The sequence below is a fragment of the Scomber japonicus genome, chromosome 18, assembly GCF_027409825.1.
Source record: "Scomber japonicus isolate fScoJap1 chromosome 18, fScoJap1.pri, whole genome shotgun sequence".
In the NCBI taxonomy this organism is placed as follows: domain Eukaryota; kingdom Metazoa; phylum Chordata; class Actinopteri; order Scombriformes; family Scombridae; genus Scomber; species Scomber japonicus.
The window spans coordinates 10,084,980-10,098,808 of record NC_070595.1 but is presented as its reverse complement, the minus strand read 5'-3'; the positions used below and the strand labels follow the sequence as shown (position 1 = coordinate 10,098,808).

General features: G+C 39.8%; 1 protein-coding gene across 1 annotated transcript in view; it reads right to left on the bottom strand.

Annotated features, from left to right (window-relative positions):
- Positions 1-13,829, bottom strand: part of LOC128379207 (meiosis inhibitor protein 1) — a 58,119-nt gene that overhangs the window by 29,274 nt on the left and 15,016 nt on the right. Inside the window, 11 exon segments of the mRNA XM_053338851.1 lie at positions 94-191; positions 886-946; positions 2,976-3,087; positions 3,464-3,611; positions 4,007-4,098; positions 4,830-4,944; positions 5,560-5,694; positions 7,518-7,617; positions 8,916-9,035; positions 9,516-9,630; positions 11,154-11,332. Coding sequence (XP_053194826.1) covers positions 94-191; positions 886-946; positions 2,976-3,087; positions 3,464-3,611; positions 4,007-4,098; positions 4,830-4,944; positions 5,560-5,694; positions 7,518-7,617; positions 8,916-9,035; positions 9,516-9,630; positions 11,154-11,332 — 1,275 coding nt within the window.

Sequence of the window (13,829 nt, the reverse complement as noted above, 5' to 3'; positions counted from 1 at the left end):
AACAGTCGTGGTGTGTGTAGTAGAGTGTGTGTGTGTGTGTGTGTGTGTGTGTGTGTGTGTGTGTGTGTGTGTGTGTGTGTGTCTTTTGCATACCATGCTGAGAGGAGACAGAAGCAGGGTCTGACTGGGTAAGCAGACACATACTGAGTTTCTGTAGAAAACCACAGCAAGATGCATTTAGATTTGGGTTCCTGAAAGAAGTAAGAGGAGAGAAACACACACACACATAAGCGTCAGAGAAAATAAACATTTAAACAAAGAACAGACGGTGGAAAGAGAGCAGGAAAACTGCAGCGTGAAATACATAAAAGAACGGGGGCACCTGAGACAAACACAGCACACGGTCAACGCAGTGCAGTGTGAACATGCGAGACGCAGGACAGGATGTGCCTCGACTTAGTCCTTTCAAATATGAAATAGACACGCCATAGTTCAGTTTCATTACAGCTCAGAGCAGGGGGGCTTAAAGCCTACCGAGTCAACCACATTCATGACCACACCGACGTGCACACACACACAGTAAGCTTTGAAGCTGCAGATCCGATGCTCAGAGACAGACACACTGCTGAGACGACTGGCTTATTGGAAAAAAAAAAGTAGACAGAATGACTCAGAAATGACAGATGCCTCAGTCTGTTATCTGTCTCATTGTTCAATGTGCTCCGACAGGGAATGATAATAAGAACTCAACTTTCTGAGACACCACAGTTTAACACACACACACACACACACACACACACACACACACACACACACACACACACAGCTTTTAGACAGCACTGCTTTGTTAATACAGTAGCAATGTGTGTGTGTGTGTGTGTGAGTGTGTGTGTGTGTGTGTGTGTGTGTGTGTGTGTGTCCTCAGGTTATCCTGTTACAGTGTACCTGTTTCCCGCACACAGGATCCCTTTGTGTTCCAGAGCCATTCTGTAGAAACCAGAGGACGCTGGAGGGAAGAGGAGGTGAAAAACAGAATAAAGCAAAAAATGAGTCAGCAAGAAATGAGGAAGAGGAGGAAGAAGTAGGTAATAAAAACACTATTTATATAACACTTATCAAAACAAATGCCATAAAGTACACTATAACTGACATACACAGCAAGAAAAACTTTTCACCTGAACAGCTAAAAACTAAGAAAAGGCATTCAAATGACCTGGACAGCAACTAATCCTGGTTTATTCTTCAGTTTAGTTCTAGGGCTATAAAATGAAAGAGCAGCTAACACGCTGAAGGATAAGAACATAAAAAGCTGTGTTGGGGTTCAACGGTTAAAAGTAAAAAGAAGAAAAGGAAGGAGAAAAAAACGGAAGGAGAGAGGAATCTAGACACTTGTCATCATTATGCCAGAAATCAGCCACATGATTCAGTCTCAGTCTATGATCCCCAACCTTCCTTTTCTAATCTGACTTTCATTTTCAAGCTATATTCTCCCTACACGCTTATCCAACAATTCTGTGAAGGATCAGGGCGAAAGCTCATCATTTGGCAGTGGAGGTAAAGGGACAGCGGTCTTATTATAATTCTATGAAAAAAATGATATATTGTAAAACTGTACTGTAATTAATGTCTTGGCTGTTTTAGTGCTGCACTAAAAGAAGTTCGCTCACTACTTGTGGACCTATGCCAAGGTAATGTTCAGTCATATCTGCAGATAGCTTTTCTGCTTTATTAACTGCTTGCAGCATGAACATAAAGCTTAAGTTTCTTTTTAATGACACCACACTGGCTTGTCTTGATGCCCGAGGCAACAAGTTTCCTGTCAATAATTGAGGCCCATCATGTGGGATGCCAGCTTTGGACAGATTGCTTTAGCTTCTCCCCCTCGAGTGATTTGAAATATCATCACGTCAACATTCAGGCATTTAGCCATATCTTTGATGAGAGCAGGACCAATTTAGGCATTGCTGTTTCTGGCATAATCTTAAACTGCCTAAAACATGGATTACAGTTTTATAAACAATAGAAACAGAAAGGTTCAGTAGTTGAGTGGAAAACACAATCTGTTATCTGATCATGAAAATGTGAAATTGTCTGTTTCTGCACATTTAATCTAATGCATACTGTGATATTTCCCTGCAAATAGTATGCATTTAACACACTATTGGTTTCATACTATGGTTTGAGAAATCTCACACACTGTTTTAGATGCTTTACTAAATAACATGTTAGTGTGGCATTTGATGATTTTAATTTGAAACGTGGGATTTTAGTGGCAGTCGGATGACCGCTTATTTAACTTCATCAGTCAGTCAGTCATAGACATTCTCGGTTATGGAGTTGGCCCCATTGCGGAAGTCCAGCCACAAATACTTATCCACTCTTGACAAAAATCGGAGTAGACACACATGTCGCATCATCTTAAAAATAAGGAAATGTGTCCACTACAAAGTGTCATCTTGTTTCATTAAGTGACTTATTCACCAAATTCATTAAAAAAAAGCCTAAATGTAAACTTTGCTATTTATTATGTCAAATATATATTTTTGAAGGCTGCATGAGATGTATTGTAATATTCGATAGATAGTTTTTCTTTAATCGAGGGCACTAGTTCATTTACATTCCTATAATATCCAGGTCAGGACTTTCAACATGCTTTATGTTCTTGTATGTAACTTCTAATCTCAATACAACATTTTTTAAATATTCCTCAAGTAACTTCATATTGATATGAAATGAAAGCATATATAATAGGACTTGATCCAACATTGTATTACTTTTAATTCATCATATCATATGTTAACATAGAGTTACCAGTGAGTTTATAACATTTTTCTCATAAGCCATCAGACTGTCTTTTTTAAAAGTCCTCCAGATTTGTCAAGTCAAGCTGAATAGACATAAGTACATCACTACATCCAGCCCCACAGTGTGTGACTGTGAAAACGGGAAACCACACAAGAGGATAGAATGTATGATTCTGAAACAAAAAATAAAATCACTCTTGACTTAAGATTTTTTTGTTTTACCCTACTCACCGAGCTTTTTTGCAAAGACAGGCATGACAGACGGGAGGAGGGTAAACTGGGAGGACAGGATGGAGTAGAATAACTGCAGTATCTGAGGACTCGGTGCACATTCACACATCCTCTACACACATAAACACACGCACACACACACAGAAAATCATAGACAAATGACCAAAGCCATTTTTTCTTGTCTTATTGATTTTAGCCTGAATAGAACATACTTAACATAAATGACATTTGGTTGCAACACACTATAGGTACTAATCAATATACTCAAATGTCCATGTGTATACAAAACTAATGAAGACAGAGACTGTGTGGCTCTGGTTATTAATATAGTAATATAGAGGACCTGACAGAAAGAGATGTGAGGAATTATTATTTTGGTTACAAGCATGTGTGACAGCAAGATAGAAGGTTCAGATGGGAAGATGATTAAATGTGTGTGTGTGTGTGTGTGTGTGTGTGTGTGTGTGTGTGTGTGTGTACGGTCTCACAGTGACAGTGGGTATCCAGATGGAATCGCAGCAGTGAAGCATACATTGACACAGAGACTCCAGTGAGTCCTGTGCATTGCTGTGTTTAGATGGAGCTGTGAACGTGTTCTCCTTCAGAACAGGCTCTGATGCACAATCCTCAGCTAACCTTGGAAACACAACATGAATACATGCATAAACACATGCATGCACACACACACACACACACACACACACAAAAAGGGCATAAAGAACAGACATACAGGAACCACAAGTACAGTACCCAGGGTTTCACCATAACACCTACAATGTTTATCTCATTGATATTTGAGGATTTGAGGAATCTGATCTGAGGAAACAAGGCTTTTAGACATACCAGCTTTCTCAATTAAGATACATTACTTGTTAAATAACTGGGTAAAAGACATACTTTTCATCAAACACTGAAAAAAAAATCAAGGATTGAAATCTGTCTGTACATTAGTGAGTTTGGTGGGATGTGGGATTACTGGAGTTCATTGTTTCATTTAACTCTCTCAACATGTGACTTGACAGTGTGCTGACCTGCAGACGGCCTGAAAACAGACCAGAGCCTGGAGCAGAAATCCTCTGGACCTGGAAGCCTGGCTGTTGGGGTCTGACCTCATCAGACCCGCCTGGAGGATAACAGAGGAAGATGAGGAATAAACATAAACAGCAGGATGAGAGAAGAGAAGAGGATCAGATCATACCACATCACAAAGACAATTATCATCCCTTCAAAGCACATCATCCAAACAGATTTCATAAACATAATCATTACAGATTTATCAACAACAATAAAACTTCTCCATTAAACATGACCCTGACAAACCCTGACATCCCTCTGTGGTTCTTCACTTCAGTGATCTTATAATTCCCCTAAACACCTGGTATGAAGATGAATCTGTGTTTTGCACCAGTGTGATTAAACTTAATTTATTGTTGAAGTTGGACGATGGACACAAGCCAACCAGATATATCTTGATGACAGGTGCATCACTGTCACACGTGCAACACTCCACACACGCCAAAAACAGAGAGCAGCGATGATGGGCAGCTACAGTACGAAAAAAGAAAAGAAAAAGACATTCATTCCTTCACAGAAGGATGAATTGCCTTAGATCGAATATGTCAATCACATGTATACTGTGTGACATGTCGCCAGACAACATCAAAGGCAGATATGTCAGTGTCGTTTTTAAAGGCACTGATAACCACGGAAAACTGTCTCTGGAGGATCACTATAAGAGAAGGCAGCACAGACAGCTCTCTCCTTCATCAGATTGTGCATTTTATGTCTTATAACTTTTTTTTCTAACTGCTTTTTTTGTATTTGTAGATAAAACATGAAATAACACTAACTCACGGAGCTTCGCCGATGAGCAGGAGGGGGTAGGGGCAGCTCAGAGAATCTGTTAGTGATGGCCTCCACCAGTCCTTGTATCTCCCTGTACTGGACTGGTATGGACTGGTGGTTCAGTCTGGAGTATTCAGCAAAAAGAAGTTGGTAAAACAAAAACAACAGATATTAAATTACACTGTATGGTTGCTCTAAGTAGGTGGAGAGAGAGGGAGGATAGTGAAAGGAACAGACAGACTGCAGCACAGTGTTACATAATGGACATGGAGTGAGTGTGGGTGTGGGTGTGTGTGTGTGTGGGTGTGTGTGTGTGTGTTACAGAGTGAGTGCAATATGTGGTATAGATTTGACTGAAGTGAAGTGTCCTTGAAAAAAATACCTCCATACATTTATCGATGCACCTCTGAGTCTTGTCTGTGTTTGTGTGTTTACTATTTAGCTGTGACATCATGCAGGTGTACGTGCACACATATGTGGGTTGTGTATGTGTGCTGTACTGCGTGTTCATTCGATGGTGGGTGTAAGCGACTCAGTGTGTGAATGTGCACGTAACTCCAGTGTTTGCAGGTTCAACTTCAAATATAGTCTTTCATCACTAACATGTCTGGAAGGACTTTATTGAAAAATAGCCCTCAAAGATTTCAAAAACAAACAATACCACACAAGATATGGCTTTGGCAAGTGTCCTTGACAAACATGTTTCATTTATCTACAGTGTGTGTGTTTTTGTATATACCTTAACAGGACAGAGGCAGCTTTGGCAGCCTGTGTGGCAACCAGCAGACAGGAGGAGGAAATGCCAGCTATCACAGCCTCCGAAACTGCCACAAACCCCGGACCACTGGGGAAGAGACGCACGCTTGGGGGCTGCCTACACACACACACACACAAACAGCACCGCCCACACCACCAAAAAATGACAATGCATTTGCTCACACATGAATAAAAGCCACTGCTGAGTTGTAGCCTAGCAGGTTGCGGATCAGACAGAGAAAATAAATATCTATGATACATTCTTCTGGAATCACTGTTGTAAGCAAATAATTAAATATCAAGAGAGCCTTTTAGGATTTCTTGCTGATATGGGTTTTTGAAATGGATGTCAATAAAGGCCCATCACAAAGCTGTCTATCTATCGTCCTTTGGCTTTCATGTGCCAATACCTGCAGTGACTGTTTGCTGAGTCGCGATGAGCCTGTCAGCCTGTCTCATTCACCTCCACACAGACACTTACTTTCTCTCTCTCAGGGCACGGATATATAATAAACAAATAGTGCTGACCTATTGGTGAAAGATCAGCGGAGTTTGTCTCGGGTCCATGCGGCACCACATCACAACTAGCTTGATGTTGCCACAACAGTAGTCACTTAGAACATACTAAATAACACATACATGCACATAAAAGGTACACAAAAACTCTTACACACACAGACACACAGACACAGACACAGACACACACACACACACACACACACACACACACACACACACACACACACACAGTCAAGGATACCAACACATACAAAAACAGCTACAAACATAAGCAACCACATTCACACATAATAGCCAAACTGGGTTCCTGTGGTCTTCTGTCACACACACGTCAGGGTTTTTTTTTAGCACTTAAAGAGCTATAGTCAAACTACTTCTTTAATGTTCCGCTGAGCATTAAGGACACATTTCCCTCACCGTTTGAAACCTCTCATGCTGTATCATTGCCATGTAACCAGCTGAACATTTCATTAAAATTATGTCAACCTTGCAGAAATATGACAGTGTTTTACTGGCGTGATATAAACTCATCTGCGAGCCAGCAGACAGTTAATTCAGAACTAATTAAACTTCCCAGCGCACCATATTTTATGTTTTACTGGAGGACTCTGCATTTGAATATGCCGTTCAGTACGTGTACAAACATAAGGTGATAAAGTTGTGCAGAAAACTGTGTGTGTGTGTGTGTGTGTGTGATTTTGGGGATGTTAGATGCTGAAGATTCACAGCTACATGTTACACTGAGAAGGGTGTGTTGTAGTTATAGTAATATTATAACTACTCAGACGCCACAACATACAAGAAGCCAGTAATTAAATTAATTCACTGGGTTTTAAAAGGCAATGATTAAGTCACTGGTTTCACAAACATTTGAACAATGATAAATCATTGACCTGTGGCGTAACTCCAAACTATCGCATGATAATAATGTAAAGTTCAGGGGGCAACAGTATAAAGTGATGATACACTAATAAACTGTCTCTTCAGCAATAAACACTGCCAAATAAAATGTATTTACTGTAAAGAGTAAACGGGACATTGCTTCTCAAAAGAGTGTGACATATTACAATTATTTTCAGCAGCAATATCTAGAACTGATCATTTTATGTATGCAGCAGTGACACTACCTGCATTTACTTCTAAATGGGCCTTTAGGTGGGAATGACAGCATGGAAACAGCAGCAGCTAAAAACACCTTAATCAAAGTGTAAGTATTTGCATTTGCTGCAGCTGTGTCTACCCTCCTGAGACATTAGACAATGCTCTGTTGGAAGTGTAGAAAAGCGGAGGTGTAGTGACATCATTTCTCCAAGTGGCTAAAAGTTTTGTAGGGAATTAAATGTCAAGTGCACTGAAATTATTTTGGCATTTGGACAGCCTTAAAAAAAAAACACCAAAAAATATATTACAGAGTACTCTCACCTTTCCAGTATTTCAGTGAGGAGCAGCAGACCTTGTTTTGGCACATCCAGGTTTGTCAGACGCAGAACCTCATTCAGACTGCGCACCAGGGACTCAATACCTAACACACACACACACACAAACACACACACGTGCTGCGTGAAAGAAATACTTGACTCAGCGTTCCACTTGAACAGAAAGACTACAAAACACACATTTGTTTTATCTTACTCATTGCCAAAGTTAGAGGAGTCCTTTGACATCTGCTACTGTACACTACAGGCTACAGCGACGCCCTGCATTAAAACGAGGGACATGCTCATAAATGTAATACACAGGCAAAGCACACACACACAATCTATGTCAAACAAACAGTGGCAGTGGTACATCTTTCTAATTTACTGCTACACAGCATCTGCTGTAGTGATCTCATGTTTATAGTAAACCAGAGCAATAATAGTACAAGCAGTGGTTACAGCAGATATCATGTGTGCTGCCTGGAAATTACGTTTGTGCTGCAAGTGCTCTTCAAATAATCCCTTTAAGGCGGGTTCAAGTGCTGCAGGGGTAAAGAAAGCCACATACAATGATACCTCAAATACATCAACTGTAAGAAGGCACGCACACACACACACACACACACACACACATACAACTGTGTGTCAGAACAATTTTCATTAACTTTCATTAGGAGTGCACAATAATTACATTGTTGGCTATATTAGGAGCATAGTGTCAGATTTTTTTCTTACATTACAAAATCACTATCTATTATGTTGAAATGTTGAAATAACACTGTACTGTAGTTACCTCTATTCCTCTAGCTTGATGCTGGGAGCACATGCAACGGCCTAAAAACTGCAATTTATTACGAGGCAAAGGCAAACTACTTCATTTCCACTGTTCTATTTTCTCATTGGAGTCAACTGTTTCTATATCAGGACATCTCAGAGTGTGTCATGCTTATACAATACTACCACAGGCAGGAACAGAGGCTGCGTTCCCCCAGTTATCTTCTTTTTATTATAAGTTTGTTCTCCAAGGTTTAATCTACGGTCAAGACCATTTCACCAGTGAGAGTTTACTGTTGCTAGAGTATGTACTATATGATGTGTGGTGTAATACAAAATGCACTGTTTTTAAGTGTTGTTCTTTTGATTTGAGAAACTTTTGATGCCTTATAGGACAATGGTTCTTTGGATGTTTATTAAAATTTAATCTCTCAAACAAATTACACAATGTAGACTTAAGACTTATAGACTACAGTATAAACTATCACTTTCCTATCTTTCCTTATTGTCACTAATACAATATGTTGAAGCTCCACAGTGATACGTTCACCAACACACGTAAAATACACATAAACACACAAAGAGAGAATCTCTGGAGTTTTTTTTAATGTTATGTCTGTGCTCTCACCATAGACAGAGTGACACTGGGAGAAGAAGAGTGGGTCTTCCGTCAGTAACACCAAACAGCTGTAGACAGACCACAGCAGCACTTCACTACTACTACTGGCCAGACGGTCAAACAAAAACTCTATAAAGAGAGATGGAGAGAACCAGTGTGAGAGGCCAAATAAATACAGCACAGAGGACACCATAATGTGTGCAGTAATGTGAAAAAGAGAAACACACCAGAGAAAATAGGAAACAATATCTCTTCATCATTATACCTCTTGTACACATTATATTCCCATGTACATTTAGTATATAATCAACAAACTATAGTAATACACTAGTGTGAAGTTGTAGGATGGGAGAATAACACAAATGGAATCACAACAGTCGCAAAGACACAGATATAAAACTCAAAGGAGGAGAAAATAACAAAGTCAGACAAGAAGCAAGACAAATATACAGACAGACAGCAAGAGAAATAACACATTTAGACCAAAGAGACGAAGTCAAAAGGGAACGAAGAAGAAGGCAGAGGAAATTATTTGTAGGAGACAAATCGAAGAAGGCATCTATAGCAAGCACAGCCACTCTGTTTGTGTCTCTAGTGTGTGCATATCACCAGGTACGTCAGCTTTGATGAAAGGAGCGCTGTATTGACTGGGAGAATGAACCAGGATGGCTGCGATACACTTAGAGCTGGCCACCTGCAACGTCTCATCCCCGCTCAGCAGCAACTGGAAAACACATTTCATTGGCTTTATTAGAAACCACCAATCAATTGAAGACACAGAGCATAGTCTGCAGGGCTTCTGCAGTGTTTATATACCTTTAAAAGGTACATAAAGAATGGTTTCTTCAACACTGCCAGGTTGCTGATGACAAGTGGAGGAAGCAAATTTTTTCTTGGCTCTCATCTTCAGTACGCTGTCTATCCTCTTAGCAGCAGTTAGTTTATGAAAGTGTCAAAGGCTGTCAAATATCAGTCCCATGCACCTATTTTGTAAATTTGTTCACCTTTGATAAATCTCAGTGTCGTTAAGGAATGGTTTAAATGGATTAACTGTATCAGTGAAGCTTTGGTCAACATAGCTAAAATACTCTAGTGAATTTGTTGTGACTGTGGTCCGCCAAAGTTTAACTGATGTGAAAATTAATTAATTGGTTCCTTATTTATTTTATTTTATTTTATTTTCCCTTCTAATAATATGCCACTCTAGAATTGGGTTATGCTAAAATGTTAACAATGTGGTGATATAACATTACAGTTTTGTGCTTAGTAAGTGAGTTTATTTACTAAGGTAAACTTATGCTGAAGTGACCCCTGAGATAAACATGAATCAAATGGTTACATAGTTACATATTGAGGGCGGCTGTGGTTCAGGGGAGAGTCACTAATCAGAACAGACGTTTGATCCCGGACCCCTCCTGTCAGCATGTGGAAGTGTCTTTAGGCAAATTATTGGACCCCATATTGCTGCCAATGGTTGTGGCAGCACCTTGTGTGGTAGTTTACTGCCATTGGTGTGTGTGAGTGTATGTGAACGGGTGAGTGAGCACAAAAAACACATTGAAGTGCTTTGGATAAAAGTGCTATATAAATACAGCCACTACCATAATAAAACCATGAGCCTTAGGCAGACTTAATCTGTGGTATGTGATGTTATGAATTAGTATCAATAATAAATAAATCAAGTACTGTTTTGTATGTCATACTATATTCTACTGTGAATCACATTAAAGCAATTAGAGTTTGATTTGTTTCCTTATTTAGTCAAAGTAACTCTGTTGATGCTATTTTGGCTTTTCAATTCCAACAAAACTTGTGTCATGTTTGTTTGTCTCATTTTGTCCTCCAAGTACTCTGCAGTTTTCATACTGTTATGCGTGATTAAAAACAGAAAACTTATTTGTGAGGATGAATAACAATAAAAGCATGTAAATTGTGTTTTGGTAGAGCATTTGTTAGAATGATTATTTGGTTAGATAGCGTCTCAACACACACTGGTGATCTACAAAAAAAGAAAGGCACTCACGTCATGAGCTGTGCTGTAGTGTGAGTCATCACTGAGAAAATCTAACTAGCTATAATCTACACATTGATTTCCCAGACATGAAGCACAAATATTTGCCCAGGGTAAAACCCCTCTGAATCCCTATTCAAAGACACATTAATCCAGGATTAGAACGTTGTGTTATGATTATCCTCAGTGTCAGAATGTGGGTCTTGGGGGTGGGAGCAGGATGTTTGGACAGAGACCTTTTTCAAAATGAGAGGCAGAGGGCAGTGGTCAGGGGACTGTTGCTCTTGGTTTTGGCTGAGGATCTGACTGTTGTTGATGGGGATGTTCTGGTTCTCATCGCACAGGATCTGATTGCCTGGGCTGTTCATCAGAACTGACACTGCCTCTCCTAGTTGCACCAGCAGCAACAGCAGGCCTGACAAACAAAGAAAGATACTTATACAGTGCAACATCCCACAAATCAAACATTAACGTCCTAACATGTTAACCACAAAGATTTAGATGAAAAGCTTGAGAATATGTAACAAACATCAATAACAAGGTCTCAACACTCATGCTACCACTCGGATGAGCATGGAAACATGAGTTAACTAAGGCCCTCCAGCTGATGTAAGTTTACAAAAACAGATTAAGACAAAGACATACATAGATGAGAAGTCAAACACGATGGTTATGTAATTAGGAATTAAATGCTAAAGAGTTGCATGTATTTTCTCATCCTTTGCAGCCATCCTGGCAACAAAGTATTTGCTCCACTAAAGGAAGGACTCTCTGTATGCATGTGTGTCCATCACTTATCTCTTGAACCATTCATCTGATCAACTCCACACTTAATGGGTGTATGGCTGGAGAACCAAGGGAGTACAGTGTCGAATTATGTGCAATACGTTTATAATAAACAAACTTTGAATGTTGATCAGTGAGTGGCTCCACTCTGTGGACTCCTGCATGTCAGGGTGAGACACACGACCAAGACGAGGTGTGACACGAGGGAGAGAAAAATGCTCTAAAGGGAGAAAAATCAAGAATAAACACTCTTTCCCAGTGTCTTAACAGGAAGTGTAGTGTTCGCAGCACATTTAGCAGATCAGCAGTAGGCCTGTCACAATAACTACTTGTTGGATGATATACTGTCTCGGAAATAATCGCGATAAACAATATTATTGTCACTTGAAAGATCATTTTATACTACTGATAATAGCCTAATAATACAAGGGGGGCAGGAGATGAGATTAGAGAGTGGGTGCTACACTTCTGTAAAAACACAGACTGCCATCATGGGCCAGGACAATTATTTACCTTTAATTCCATATAAGTGGCGCCACTCGCTTCTACAGTCCCCACTCAGGACCTGCACAGTAAGGAATGGAGGACACTACTTGCTCAGCCAATATGACATGAATAGCCTCTTAGCTGCTAATGTGAAGTGTGGTGATATTGAGGTAAAAACAATGATCATGTCCATGTATCATATGATAAGTCTATATATAGACATGATGATGTTGATAATTATGTTATTGTAATAATTGTGACAGGCCTAATCAGCAGCGGCAGTGTCTACACAGGAGGCATTCATGTACATTGTTCAGCGTCAGTCACCCGTGTTTTGGAAGTTCTCAGAGCCAAACCCACAATGACTAGTAAAAACTAGCAAAGACTTCCATTTCCAGGCAATTCAAAACCAGTTTGTCTGTTATGTTCAGAGACTGTGGCAATTGTGGAGTGCCACTACGGGACACGTTTAATATTAATAAACTATGAATAAACAGGCAAACAGTGAGCCACTCAGCTCTGTGTCTGAGTGCAGCGGGGGCTGTTTGATATTAACACCAACACATCACAGCGGGCTTCTGGGCTCTGACTTGCTGAGCGGGACAAAGGCACACACCCCGCACGGTTGCCTTACAGAGAAGAGTGAGTGAACACAGGAGGAAAAAAAACAGTGGTGGAGGCAGTAAAACTAGCCAAAAAGAGCACAGACACGTTTGATTGGCAGCAGAATCAATCAATGGAAGGCCATAAACTGCTTTCATGGTTCAACCTCTGTTTCTTTTCACTGGTGAAGTTTCTGTCTGGATTTCAACCATTTAATTTATTAATTCCTTATCGTTTTAATTGATGTGTGTCAATTAGTAGATACATGGGCAGTTCTCGAGAAATAATAAGCTATCAGGCCAGTCCGAACAGGCATGTTTTCAACGGGCACTGCACCAGTAAAACACAAACACGAGAAATCATTTTTAAACATGAGGTTCAGAATATTTTCCTTTCATGGAAAAATACAAAATATAAAACACCTTGTAAACAATTCATCACTCAAGAAGAATAATAATAATGTTGCTGCTCTCTCCCATGATGGTCAGGGTAAGCTTATTGAAGGACACGTTCACAATTTTTTAAATCTCTCTCAAAAACAGTATCAAGGTAACCAAATGAACATTGAAATAAGTTTTTCTTGCCATAATAATCCCCCCTGTTCATAGTGACCATTTGAAGAACTGTTCATTATGCATGTCACAGTACAGAGGTGGTTCAGCAGCAGATGACAGCCAAACTTGAAGTCTATCTGATATTGTAGGCTAGAGCTACATTCATTCACTGTAACGCACGTGTGTAATCATAATGTGTGTTCTGTTGCTGATAAAATGAAGAGGCAAACACCGATAGTATCATTGAGTTGTTTAAAGTCATTTGTAAGCCTAATCTAGATATACAAAAAGACTAGATGTTATTCTGAGAAATGCTAAAATGCCCAGCCGATACATTCAAAGTGACTTGCTAAATGCTGTATCCACTCTTCTGCTATGATGTACAAAGAAAGAACTGCATGAATCATTCACAAGGGACTTTCCATGCAGTACTAACTGACAGATGGCTGTATAAGATATGTGTAAGGCCACTGTCAAAAAAAA